This window comes from Perissodus microlepis, chromosome 6 (genome assembly GCF_051167445.1).
Source record: "Perissodus microlepis isolate ML-2025 ecotype Zambia chromosome 6, ASM5116744v1, whole genome shotgun sequence".
NCBI lineage: Eukaryota > Metazoa > Chordata > Actinopteri > Cichliformes > Cichlidae > Perissodus > Perissodus microlepis.
The window spans coordinates 112,672-124,839 of NC_140466.1; the positions used below are offsets into that span (position 1 = coordinate 112,672).

Genomic DNA, 12,168 nt, shown 5'->3' on the forward strand with positions numbered 1-12,168 from the left:
TTTCTTGATGTTGCTATCACTAGGTTCAGCTACATCACTATGGCCATCTTCCTCTGCTTGTCCACTAACGGTGGTACATACCGTGCAGGGGCCTGTCCTTCTATGATGGTTCCTCTCCTTGCTTCTCGTCTTACTCAGGTTTCTGCTGCCTGAGGTATTCACTAAGCACATAATGAGTTGTGGCCAACTTTTTGATGTACTCATGGATGTTCGTTGTCTCATCCTGGACAGTGGTTCTGAAACTCACTAGTCTTCGGCCTCCTCTGTTCTGCTTAGTGTACAGCCTCGGGGTGCTGGATTTGGGGTAATACTCTGCATGCATGGTCAGGAGCTTTCTTGTCTTGATGCAAGTGGCTTCTGTCTCCTCCTTTGGCCAGCTTATTATCCCAGCAGGGTACTTGATCATCGGCAGGGTGTAGGTGCTGATTGCCCGGATCTTATTTCTCCCATTCAGCTGACTCCTCTGGACTTGCCTTACTTTCTGCAGGTACTTGGTGGTTGGGACTTCCCTAGCAGCTTCTTCATGGTTCCCATTTGCCTGTAGGATTCCTGGGTACTTGTAGCTGTCCTCAATGTCTGCATTGTTGCTTCTGGTAGTGCAGTCCCGTCAGTTCTGACTAGCATCCCTCTTTTCGTTACCGTCCGACTACATTTCTCCAGTCTGAATGAAATTCCGATGTTATTGCTGTAGATTCTCGTGGTTTGAATCAGTGAATCAGTGTCTTGTTCACTCCTGGCATACAGTTTGATCTCATCCAGGTGGCTGACGTTTGCCGCGTTCTGTATTCAGTATCTGTAGCCAGTCTTGACAATGACCTCACTGAGAGGGTCCAGGGTAGGGGTGGTGTGGCGGAGCATTGTCTGAGCATTGACACACCTGAAATCAAGCCTTACCGGCTTAAAAGAAGAATGAACTGGGTCCTGTTGTTGTTGGTGTCTGTGGCTGACAGCTGAAAAGCTGCAACCGAGTGTTCAAAACAACAGCAGAGATAAAAGAAAAGTGAAAGAATGTGATCTGGTCTGCTGTGCATCCCGAAACCCAGGATCGTAGCATGGCGGAACCATGACCGGGACAGCCAAGGGAGGCGCTGGCCCAAATGGTGGCCGAACTCGCAGCTTCAAAGAGGGAGCGGTGTTACCACCAGCAGGAACAACTGCAGGTTTGGTCCAAGCACCGGATGCAGTTGGTAGAGAGTTTGGCAGCTCGGATCGGGTCTTGGCGAAGACCCCACCGGCAATCCTTTGACTGCATGGGAGTGACTGATGACCGGACTGCTTCGGCACCCGTACCGGTCCCAGGGAGAGGCCAGCCAGGGCACAGCCTACTTCCGCATGTATACCCACTCCAGGAGGGACCCAGGGTTAGAGTTGAGGGTCTGCACGGCAGCTGGACCTGCCTCGCAGGACGATTTTATTTTATTTTATTTAGAAAGAGGGGCAATACATATTAATGAACATTTTAACAAATGTAAATATGCCAGATTATAGCCTTGGGCTAATTTCTATCTGCAGACCCTCTGGCAGATTGGTTTTAAAAGAGGAACAATGTCAGATAAAATGGGCATATGGTCAGGGAATGTATGAATACATATGATGATGAGGTGAGAGGTGAAACGTCTTCAAGTAACTTAAAGAAGTCCAGACGCTTTTCTTTGCAAGCTCCTTTGACTACGATGACCTGGATGACTGAGAACCTTCACAGACACATATGATGATGCCAAGTTCAACGTGTGACCATGTTCTTGAGTGGCACCCTTAACAGATTGTGAACCCTTTTAATTTTGTTCAAAGTCCTTAGCCAGCGGCTTCCCTGGGCAACAGACGTGAATATTAAAATCACCGAGCTGCAGTGGTTTGTATTATATCTATCTAATAGACTCCAAATTGTTCATGGGGCGATCGTGGCTCAAGAGTTGGCAGTTCGTCTTGTAATCGGAAGGTTGCCGGTTCGGGCCCCGACTCCGACAGTCTCGGTCGTTGTGTCCTTGGGCAAGACACTTCACCTTCACCTACTGGTGATGGTCAGAGGGCCCGGTGACGCCAGTGTCCGGCAGCCTCGCCTCTGTCGGTGCGCTCCAGGGTGGCTGTGGCTACAATGTAGCTGCCATCACCAGTGTGTGAATGTGTGTGTGAATGGGTGGATGACTGAATGTAGTGTAAAGTGCTTTGGGGTCCATAGGGACTAAGTAAAGCGCTATACAAATACAGGCCATTTACCATTTGCCATGTAAATGGAGAGTCCTCTTCACACACTGAGGTTAATTATGGAGTTCCACAGGGTTCAGTGCTAGGACCAATTCTGTTTACATTATACATGCTTCCCTTAGGCAGCATCATTAGAAGACATAGCATACATTTACACTGCTATGCAGATGACACCCAGCTCTATCTGTCCATGAAGCCAGATAACACACACCAATGAGTTAAACTGCAGGAATGTCTTAAAGACATAAAGACCTGGATGGCCGCTAACTTTCTGCTTCTTAATTCAGATCAAACTGAGGTTATTGTACTCGGCCCTGAAAATCGGATTGGATGGGATGAGATCTGAAAGTCCAACTGGCTTTTTTCAAGCTCTTAAGATAAAATCGCTGTAAATTGTGTGTGTGTGTTTCAGCTGCTCCATAAAAGTCTTACTGGGAATGACTTCGTCACAGTAATCTTCCAGGAGCCGAACTCCCCGCCCTTCAGTCCGCAGAACATCTGCTCACATTCCCAACATGTCTTCATCATCGTTCGAGTCCACCGCCCCTGCAGCCAGCACACCTGTTACAGGTAGGATTGTAACTAGAGCAGGTGAGATTATAACGTGAGCAGGTAGAACAGTTGAGACCTGTTGATGTGTCATTTGTGTCCTGTTAGTATTGCAGTGTCCAGGCGTAGAGACATCCCGTTCTTTGGTCCCTTGATCCCACCAGGTTGGATGTTTTCAGCCTCACCTGAATTCAGAAATTTCCTGCTGACGAAGATCATTAATGCCCAAAACGCTGCGCACAGGTCAGAGACCTTTGTCACAATAAGAGCACGACGCAGACAGGAGCACCTGAAGGAGCTGGTGGAAAACTTTTCCACATCAGTGCTAGTGGACTCATCATCTTCCATCAAGTTCAGCTTCATCTCTCTGGTAGTAAAGAAAAAAGAGCGCAGCGCACCACGGCCTCATGCTTACCTGAACACTGCGGGGGCTCTCACCTGGAGTGTGACAGCAAAAGACTTCAGCTGCTCTTTTGATGTACCATGCCAGCTCGCCATCTCCAGTGAGTTTGTGGTGCTTGTAGAGGAAGCCAGCAGACAGGTAGTGTTTCACTGTTACTGCAGAGACGTGATTGGCTGGAACGCCGGCCACAAAGGCATTAAACTTTTCTACGAACACGGAGACTGTGTGATGCTGTCGACACGAGAGAGAGGCTGGGAGGACAGCCGCGAGATCGCCCAGAGACTGCAGGTGACCAGAATCCTTTGTGAACCTGAATCTAAGCATGTGTCATACACAAGACTGATCTGATGTCATCTGTTTTCTGACCTCAGCTGGTGACTCATGGCGGTCCTGCTGTGGACATGATTCTGAGGAGGAACCGTCACGGTCAGCTTGGGTTTCACGTGAACTTTGAAGGAATGGTGGCGGATGTTGAGACCAACAGTTTTGCGTGGAAGGAGGGTCTCCGGCCCGGCTGTAGGATAATGGAGATCTGTGCGGTCGCCATAGTAAAGCTATCACATAAGCAGATGATTGAGCTGCTGAGGACATCGATGACCGTGAGCGTGGTCGTTATTCTGCCGCACAGAGATGGGACACCGCGCAGGTCACATGATGGTTTATTTGAACTTTATTTTAATGGTTAGAAGAAAATATAAATATATGAAACGCAAATGCGAATAGAAAATGTTTGAGAGATTTTTAGTGTTTCAATCTGTTTATAGTTCTGTTTCGCTTATGTGGTAAAAGTCAACAGGTAGGCTGCTGCTCACTGTGGCTGATAACATCGGTAAAAATAGGCTCGTTTAATCTTCATATCTAAACTCTCAGGATGTCAGGACTTCCTGTGCCATCATTAAATATTTCCTGAGTTCTCTGCCACAGATGGAGGATGGATTTTGAGCTGTAATCCTCTCACTTTAATCTCACTGTGTGAGTTTGACAGCACACCTGTAAGTCAGATTTCAGGGTCAAACATAATCCGAGTGCCAGGGCCACGCCATCACGTGTCCAGAATCCCAGGAGATCTGAGCCTGAATCAGGTTTGCATGATCCTTTGGGCTCTGACTGACACCTAGCAGTGCATAAAGAGGCTTTGACCGTTGTGAGGACAAGCTCACGTCACGCTGACCACATCATGACATCCCTGCAGCACGTTTGATGTGGCTTCAGACCAGAAATCAGTTAATCAGCTGTGCGTGGGAAAAAAAGATCCACCAGATGAATAATTTATTTTCTCTGAAAAACCGAACAGGCAAATTATATATAAGGCAAAATAAAAGAACTCAGCCGGCCTCCTTCAGTGCATTTACAGTCAGTAAACTCGCTCAGGGATACAAAACGGCCTGAATTAGTAATAAGCTGCAGCTTTGAGGTCATTTCCTCAGAGTGAAGATTATCAGAGCAGAAAACCTGAGGATAACGTGTGGAGTACGCTGTTAACGGGAACACAGGAACCCGCCTCATAAACGCTCCTTACAGTTTGACTATAATAAGTAAAAATAAGGAGCAGATAAACTACACCAACCAATCAGCAGCCAGTAAATCTGAGCATAGCAGAGGGAAAGCCTGTGGAGGCATTTTTGTTGAGTTTTACATCAGCAGTGATTGGTTTAAAGTGACGGAGCACGAGGAGTGACATCAGTCGGTACAGACTTGGACTTTTTCTGTAAACGATCACTCACTCGCTCGCTCTCCTCTCTTTGTTCTTCGGTCTTCAGGAGTTTCTCAGAAATCTACCAAGTCCCGAGGTTTGAGTACAAACTGGACTCTGACATCACTTCCTACCCATTAAGAGTAACCCCACCCACCTGGCACAAGGTGTTAGAAGCTCCGCCTACTCAGAGCATCCCAGGTGAACTGGAACAGCAGCTGAGACCAATTAAACAAATGAATGAGGGATCCAGGTAACACACCTGTACCTGTGTGTGGGGGTCAGTTTGTGTCACAATAACCAGAGACAGTCAGAGTTGCCAAAGTCCAGCAAAACTTCCTTCCTTCCTTCCATCAGGAGCATTTTTCTCCACGTCTGAAGTTTATTTAGAATATTAGTGAATCTGTTCTCGTCTTTGCAGTTCCTCGTGTCGACTTTTGTTTGTGTTGTTACATCATAGAGGATTATTGGCCTGATATTCTTTCACTTGTTTCTGTGTTGAAGCAGTCATGTAAGGTTTTTAGGGCTGATGTGATGATTATTGATTGATATCAGTTAGGATCATTAATCCAGACCGTTTCTTTATCCAGAATCCCTCAGCACTCTGTTCTGTCCTTCTGCAGGTCACCATGCAAACACTCAACTTCCGTTGACCCCGGACCACCTTTGACCCCACAGAGCCATGCCCGATGGGGGTAATCTAATTATCGATCCATTAGCGATGTACGTTTTCTTTTAAACAAAGTAATCGGATTATCTGTTGATGTCAATCCTGCTTTCAGAGCTCGTCCTGATTGGGCAGTCAGCTCTGAAGAAGACTCACTTGAGAAGATCGGGAGATCTAAAGGTGAGTTTACCTGGATGTGACCTGGTTTGGCTCTGCAGCTCTGAGATTTGACATTCAACCCTTTGAACTTTAACAACAACCTGGAACATCTTCATCTTCTCCTCCAGAGGCCAGTCACCTTTGTCATCATGATCATCCTCATCGTGTGACGAAGGCTCGGGGGGGGTTTCAGCCGAGTCTGATAGATGCCAACAACACGCTTTCCAGCAGCAGCGGCAGCGAGGGCAGATACTCCGACTGTCATCTCACTCACACTAAGGTGCCTTCAATGGACAGCGGAATTGACTCCGCCCCCTGCACATCATCAGCCCAACCAGCTGTGGCTGGGGCGACGCTGGTCCTGAGCGATATCCAGAGAGGCAAATGGACAATCTCAGCCGGTCACATGACCAACCTGAGTGAGACCTACTCTCTGTCCTGGTGAGCTGCAAGTAAACAAATGATGTCATCTCTAACTGTGATTTTTACATAATTGTGTATTTATTTTTCCATTGAGCTCCACAGCCTGAGGGCAGTCAGCCAGTTGGAGTGTTCGGCTTTAACATTTGAGTAAATGTTCAGCCCATTAGTTCTGGGCGTAGCAGAGTGCCAAGGTTAATGTTGTCCAACGTTGTCCTCAGCACCTTTATCTTGACCAAACTTGGATTTATCCTTCTTATTCAGTAATACATTTCTATGTAGTCAAATTTCACATTGGATCAATCAGCTGGGCAAACAAAACAGCTGCATCAGAGATTCTCTTGAGAGTCGATGGGATCCAAAATGTGGTCATAAATATTTTGTACTTGTAAATCAGTTTTGTATGTCTAAAACAGATTTGTGTGTGCGTAAAAAAGATTTGTGTGTGAACTCAGCCAAAAAAAACCCCCTGCAAGTTACAAGTACAAATTTTGACCCGATCTTCCTTTCATCTGATTGGTCAATGTCATGTCAATCACAAATGTAACAATCCAATCAGAGAACAGATGGGTTTGGCTGTCGGAGGGGCGCTTTTTTGAACTGCAGGTCTTTGAAGGGAATAAATTCAAAAAAAAATTCAAAAGTTCAAAAAAGCGCCCCTCCGACAGCCAAACCCATCTGTTCTCTGATTGGATTGTTACATTTGTGATTGACATGACATTGACCAATCAGATGAAAGGAAGAAAAATAGGGTCAAAATTCGTACTTGTAACTTGCAGGGTTTTTTTGGCTAAGTCCACACACAAATCTTTTTTACACAAATTCTTTTTACACACACACAAATTCTTTTTTTACACATACGAAACTGATTTACAAGTACAAAATATTTATGACCACATTTTGAGCCCATACAAGACATTGATCTGGTTGACTTTGTGCTTGATTTTTTATGATTCCTTTTGTGGAAATGCTTCCACATTCAGTTTTCATATCATGGATTGCGTGGAAAACACTGAAGTGGGTTTTTTTCTGTTCACTGAAGTGGGTGATGGCTGAAACTTCAAACGATGGATGATGGCTCGATGAATAATAAAAGGAAGAATGGTTGATACGTCGATCAATGGACAAACTTATTTATGACTGTATGGCTAAAGGATCAACAAACGATAGATGGATGGCTGAAGGATAAATCAGAATCAGAGTTGCAGTGTTACACGCCTCTTTGCAGCTACTCTCCACCCCCAAAACTCCATTCCCTTAGAAACCGTGTCAGCTCCCAAACCACCAAAAAAAACAAAGTAAGAAAAAAAAAACAATTTAAACCTAAAAAATGACAAAAGGCTATTCTATTCTATTCAGTTCTATTCTGTTCTAGAAAGAACAATATAGTGTCCACAACTCCAATAAAACACTGAAATGCAGATTAATAAGCATTAGGTCTCTCTCTTCTAAGTCCTATTAGTACATGAACTAATACTTGTTATTAATCAATAAATTGATTTACTCTGCCTTACAGAAACCTGGTTACTGTGTGATGACTGAATCAACAGCCCTGTGTTATACTAACTGTCAGAGTCCTCAAAGCACAGGCTGAGGGGGCGGTGTGGCAGCAACCTTCCACTCCAGCTTGTTAATCAACCAAAGACCCAGACAGAGACATTTAATCTGTTATTAGACTCAATTGGCTTCTCTCAAAATGTAAAAGAACCCATCAACCACTTTAATCACACTCTACTTCCTGTTCTGACATAAGGCATAGAAACTAAACATTTAACAGTGTTTCGTGAAAACTCTGTATTTTTAATCCTTAAATTCAGGTTATTGTACTCGGCCCTGAAAATCTTAGAAATATGGTATCTAAGCAGATTCTTACTCTGGATGGCATTACCTTGGCCTCCAGTTTTGACCAGGACATGTCCTTCAACGCACATATTAAACAAATATGTAAGACTGCTTTCTTCCATTTGTGCAACATCTCTAAAGTTAGAAATATCCTGTCTCAGAGTGACGCTGAAAAACTAGTTCATGCATTTATTACTTCCAGGCTGGACGACTGTGTCACGGTTCTGGGTCAGTGTTGACCCAGCACTTTGTGTTTCTTATATTTTGGTTTATTTTTGCAATATGGTGCTTTGTTTATTATTATTATTATCATTATAGATTTGTTTCTGTTATTCTTGGTGAGGGATCAGTCCTTAGGTTTTGGGTTCTCATGTGTATTGCAGTTTCTGTTCAGTGTCGTGTCTGCATCTTTGTTTAGTGGTTTCTTGTTTCCTGTCTTATTGTGAAAGTCTTTGTCTTATGTTAGTGTGTGCAGCTTAGCTCCCCCGTCTTGTTAGCCCTGATCTCCCCCAGCTGTGTCTCCCTTCTGTTACCCATTTCCTGATTACCACCCTGTGTATATTAGCCCTGTGTTGTCCTCAACCCAGTGTCGCGTCGTACCCTCAGTTTATGCCTGTATGTTTTTTGGTTTCTGTATTCACTTCACTTCACGTTTGGTTTTCATGTCAGCAATAAAGCTGAGGTTTTGATTTACAATTCTGTGTTTGAGTCCTGTGCTTGGATCCTCCTCTCCGCCTGCCCGCACACAGAGCCCTGACAAACTGTAATTCATTATTATCAGGAAGTCCTAAAAACTCCCTGAAAAGCCTTCAGTTAATCCAAAATGCTGCAGCAAGAGTCCTGACAGGGACTAGAAAGAGAGAGCAGATTTCTCCTGTTTTGGCTTCCCTTCATTGGCTTCCTGTTAAATCCAGAATTCAAAATCCTGCTCCTCACATACAAGGTCTTAAATAATCAGGCCCCATCTTATCTTAATGACCTTGTAGTACCATATCACCCTATTAGAGCACTTCGCTCTCACACTGCAGGCCTACTTGTTGTTCCTAGAGTATTTAAAAGTAGAATGGGAGGCAGAGCCTTCAGTTTTCAGGCCCCTCTTCTGTGGAACCAGCTTCCAGTTTGGATTCAGGAGACAGAAACTATCTCTACTTTCAAGATTAGGCTTCAAACTTTCCTTTTTGCTCAAGCATATAGTTAGGGCTGGACCAGGTGACCCTGAATCCTCCCTTAGTTATGCTGCAATAGACGTAGGCTGCCGGGGGATTCCCATGATGCACTGGGTGTTTCTTCTTCACTCACTATGTGTTAATTACGGAGCCCCGCAGGGGACATGGGAGAAAAAAAGAATTAAGACGGACTTTTGCGAGATCTCGCAAAAACGAACTCGGGATCTCGCAAAAGTTTTAGCCGCATTCTTCGGAGGCCGCCAGCTCGAAGCCGACCGGGAGGTCGAGGCACGATGTGCCGGGAAAGCGGTGTTCCTCCCGGCTGTAGTAGGTCTCGACCTCCCGTTAGCTTTGAGATGGTGGGTGTCAGATCTCCGAAAACGTCGGAGCACTTTTGCAAATATGTGATGTCTTGTAAACCGAGCAGATATCTGACGTTTACACAAAATGGCCTGCATTTGTATAGCGCTTTACTCAGTCCCTAAGGACCCCAAAGTGCTTTACACTACATTCAGTCATTCACCCATTCACACACACATTCACACACTGGGGTGGCTCAGGTGGCAGAGCAGGTCAGCCACTAATCAGAAGGTCGGTGGTTCGATCCCACGCTGCCTCCTGGCTGCATGCCAAATATCCTTGGGCAAGATACTAACCCCATGTTTGCCTACTGGTGGCGCCAGTGTCCGGCAGCCTCGCCTCTGTCAGTGCGCCCCAGGGCAGCTGTGTGTGTTTACACAACTACATTCACATCTCAAAATATCTTAAACGTTTATTGTGTGACCCAGAAAGAGTAATATTACAACTAAGTAGCTGCCGCCATTGTTGGAATTCAACTTTTGTGAGATCCCGAGTTTGTTTTGCGAGATCTCGCAAAAGTCCATCATAATTTTTTTTCTCCCATGTCCCCTGCGGGGCTCCGTAGTTAATACATTGAATCATTAGTTATTAATCTCTGTCTCTCTTCCACAGCTGTCTTTATGCTGTCTTCCTTCTCTCACCCCAACTGGTCGCAGCAGATGTTGTATGTTATGTTGAAAATTGAATTGATGAATCAATGATTGATGGTTGACGTATGGATGAATGGAACAAATGATGGATGGATGTTGATAAATGGATGAAAGGTTGAGAGAGGGAGGAATAATGGATAGATGAATGACAGATGATACAAGATTGGATTATTGCTGATGGATGGTTGAATGACCGATGAATAGATGAAGGATGAAAAAATGATGGATGAATGCTGACCTTTTACTTCCTGTCTCAGTGACTGTCATGAATCCACCAGCTGGTCTGAGGGCAGGTCCAAAAGCAGTTCCTCTACCAGCTCACCTGAGACCTTAATCACATGTAAAGAAGGCTCCACTAAGGAAATGGGGCTTACTCAAGAGGGGGAGGGGCTGAAGAGATCCAGCAGGTCCAGCAGGTGAGATGACCTCATCAAGACGTATTGGCAGTCAGACCTCATCTTTCCAGTCCACCCATCACTGCAAATGAAAAGTTATTAAGAATCAGAGAAGAGAGGCTTTTCAGGAGAAACTGTTAAATGCTCAGATCTGCCATCTGATTCTACCTGTGAACTCAATGCAGTGTTGAAGTCTTTATATTCAACATCTAAATGAATGTTAAAGTAACCTACTATAATCTGAAGTGAAACCTGTAGCCAAGTATGAACAATTTGTTGATCAAATATTGATCCTTGTCCTCTGTTATTCCTACGCGTAATGCATTTTCTCGCTACGCCGTGCAAAGCTCTGTGACGTACCAAAAGAAACAAAGTTCAACCACACGATGAAGGAAAACATTCTGTTTTTCACCCGGGGACCTCCAGAGACTTTTCAAAGGCTCTGCGGGGGGAGGACGCACTCTCACTAGTCGGGATAGTTACAAAGCCTTCTTCTTCATGAACGAGCAATACATTTTATTAAACATTTGAACATAATACAACACAGACTCTGGTACAGGATATAGAGTCAGAAAGATACATGTTTTGACATGGAACAGGCAAATGTAGAGCGCAGCGGCCAGCGCAGCAAAAAGTTTGGTCCTTGGCTCCAGTTAGCAGTTAGCGCAGCGCACGCCACGTCATTTTGACCCAGCTCTTTCAGTTTTTTATATTTTGGTGTATTTGTATACTATTGATTATTATTCTAGATTAAGTTCAGTGTCTGTCTGCCTCCTTGTAAATTGTTTCTTGTTTCCTCTTTTACTTTGGAGGTTCGTGTCTGGTGTCAGTGCCTTCGGTTTACGTTTCCCCTGTCTCGTCAGCTGTGATTTCTCCCAGGTGTGTTCCCCTCCTGTCTCTCATCCCTTGATTACTGCCGTGTGTATATTAGCCCTGTGTTTCCTTTGTTCCCTGTCGCGTCGTTAATGTCTACTCACCCTCAATCTATGCTCTGTGTTTCGGTCCCTGTTTATCTGCCTGTTAGTTTATATTTTCCCAGTGTAGTTAGTCCGCTGTTCATCCGCAACCTGCAAATAAAGCTGTTTACTTTGAGTTCAACTTCGCCTCACTGAATCCTGCATTTTGGGTCCTTCCTCCCTGTAACCTGAAGTGAATGCGACAGAGGTTCCATGCCCAAATTTAACTTAAGCGCCAGCAAGGCGTCAATAAAGTTTTGTTCACCCCAGAATCAATCAGAGCTCTAAGGGACTGAGTCTTGAGTTTCACTGTTAATTTTGCTGCAATCATGAGACGTGGAGGAGACCGTGAACAGGAGACCTCGCTCACCTGTACTCTCTTTTCTACTGGCGGGTGCGGTCTTTTGGCAGAGCCGGACAAACAGTGGCAACATGGCCCTTGCGGCCGCAGTAAAAACACTCACCGGCCCTCCACCGCTGATGCCACTCCTCGGGTGAGAGTCTGGAACCACCCAGTTGCATGGGTTGTTCGCTCTCTTCCACACTGTCCGACACGTGATTGCCTCCGCTACCAGTCGCGCCTCCCCCCAGCGCCATCTCCGTGCAACCCAGAGGCCTCTGGGTAATGTACAGGGTGGGCCATTTATATGGATACACCGTAATAACATGGGAATGGTTGGTGATATTAAAGTCCTGTTTGTGG

At 45.2% G+C, this 12,168-nt stretch overlaps 1 protein-coding gene across 10 annotated transcripts in view; it reads left to right on the plus strand.

Moving 5' to 3' along the window:
* LOC146384684 (signal-induced proliferation-associated 1-like protein 2) overlaps window positions 1-12,168 on the plus strand; it is a 32,510-nt gene that overhangs the window by 9,275 nt on the left and 11,067 nt on the right. For 8 of the 10 annotated variants that reach the window (XR_014800425.1, XR_014800424.1, XM_084930124.1 and 5 more), the window contains exons 7-14: window positions 2,618-2,775; window positions 2,863-3,445; window positions 3,529-3,803; window positions 4,918-5,103; window positions 5,474-5,545; window positions 5,633-5,697; window positions 5,805-6,117; window positions 10,372-10,530. Coding sequence is in view for 8 of the 10 variants with exons in the window: in XM_084930124.1 (XP_084786250.1) it covers window positions 2,618-2,775; window positions 2,863-3,445; window positions 3,529-3,803; window positions 4,918-5,103; window positions 5,474-5,545; window positions 5,633-5,697; window positions 5,805-6,117; window positions 10,372-10,530 (1,811 nt within the window). In the remaining 2 variants the exon portion in view is untranslated. Of the gene's footprint in view, window positions 1-2,617; window positions 2,776-2,862; window positions 3,446-3,528; window positions 3,804-4,917; window positions 5,104-5,473; window positions 5,546-5,632; window positions 5,698-5,804; window positions 6,118-7,138; window positions 8,635-10,371; window positions 10,531-12,168 lie in introns of those variants that run through there. The other 2 variants (XM_084930123.1, XM_084930118.1) reach the window with 2 other exon arrangements.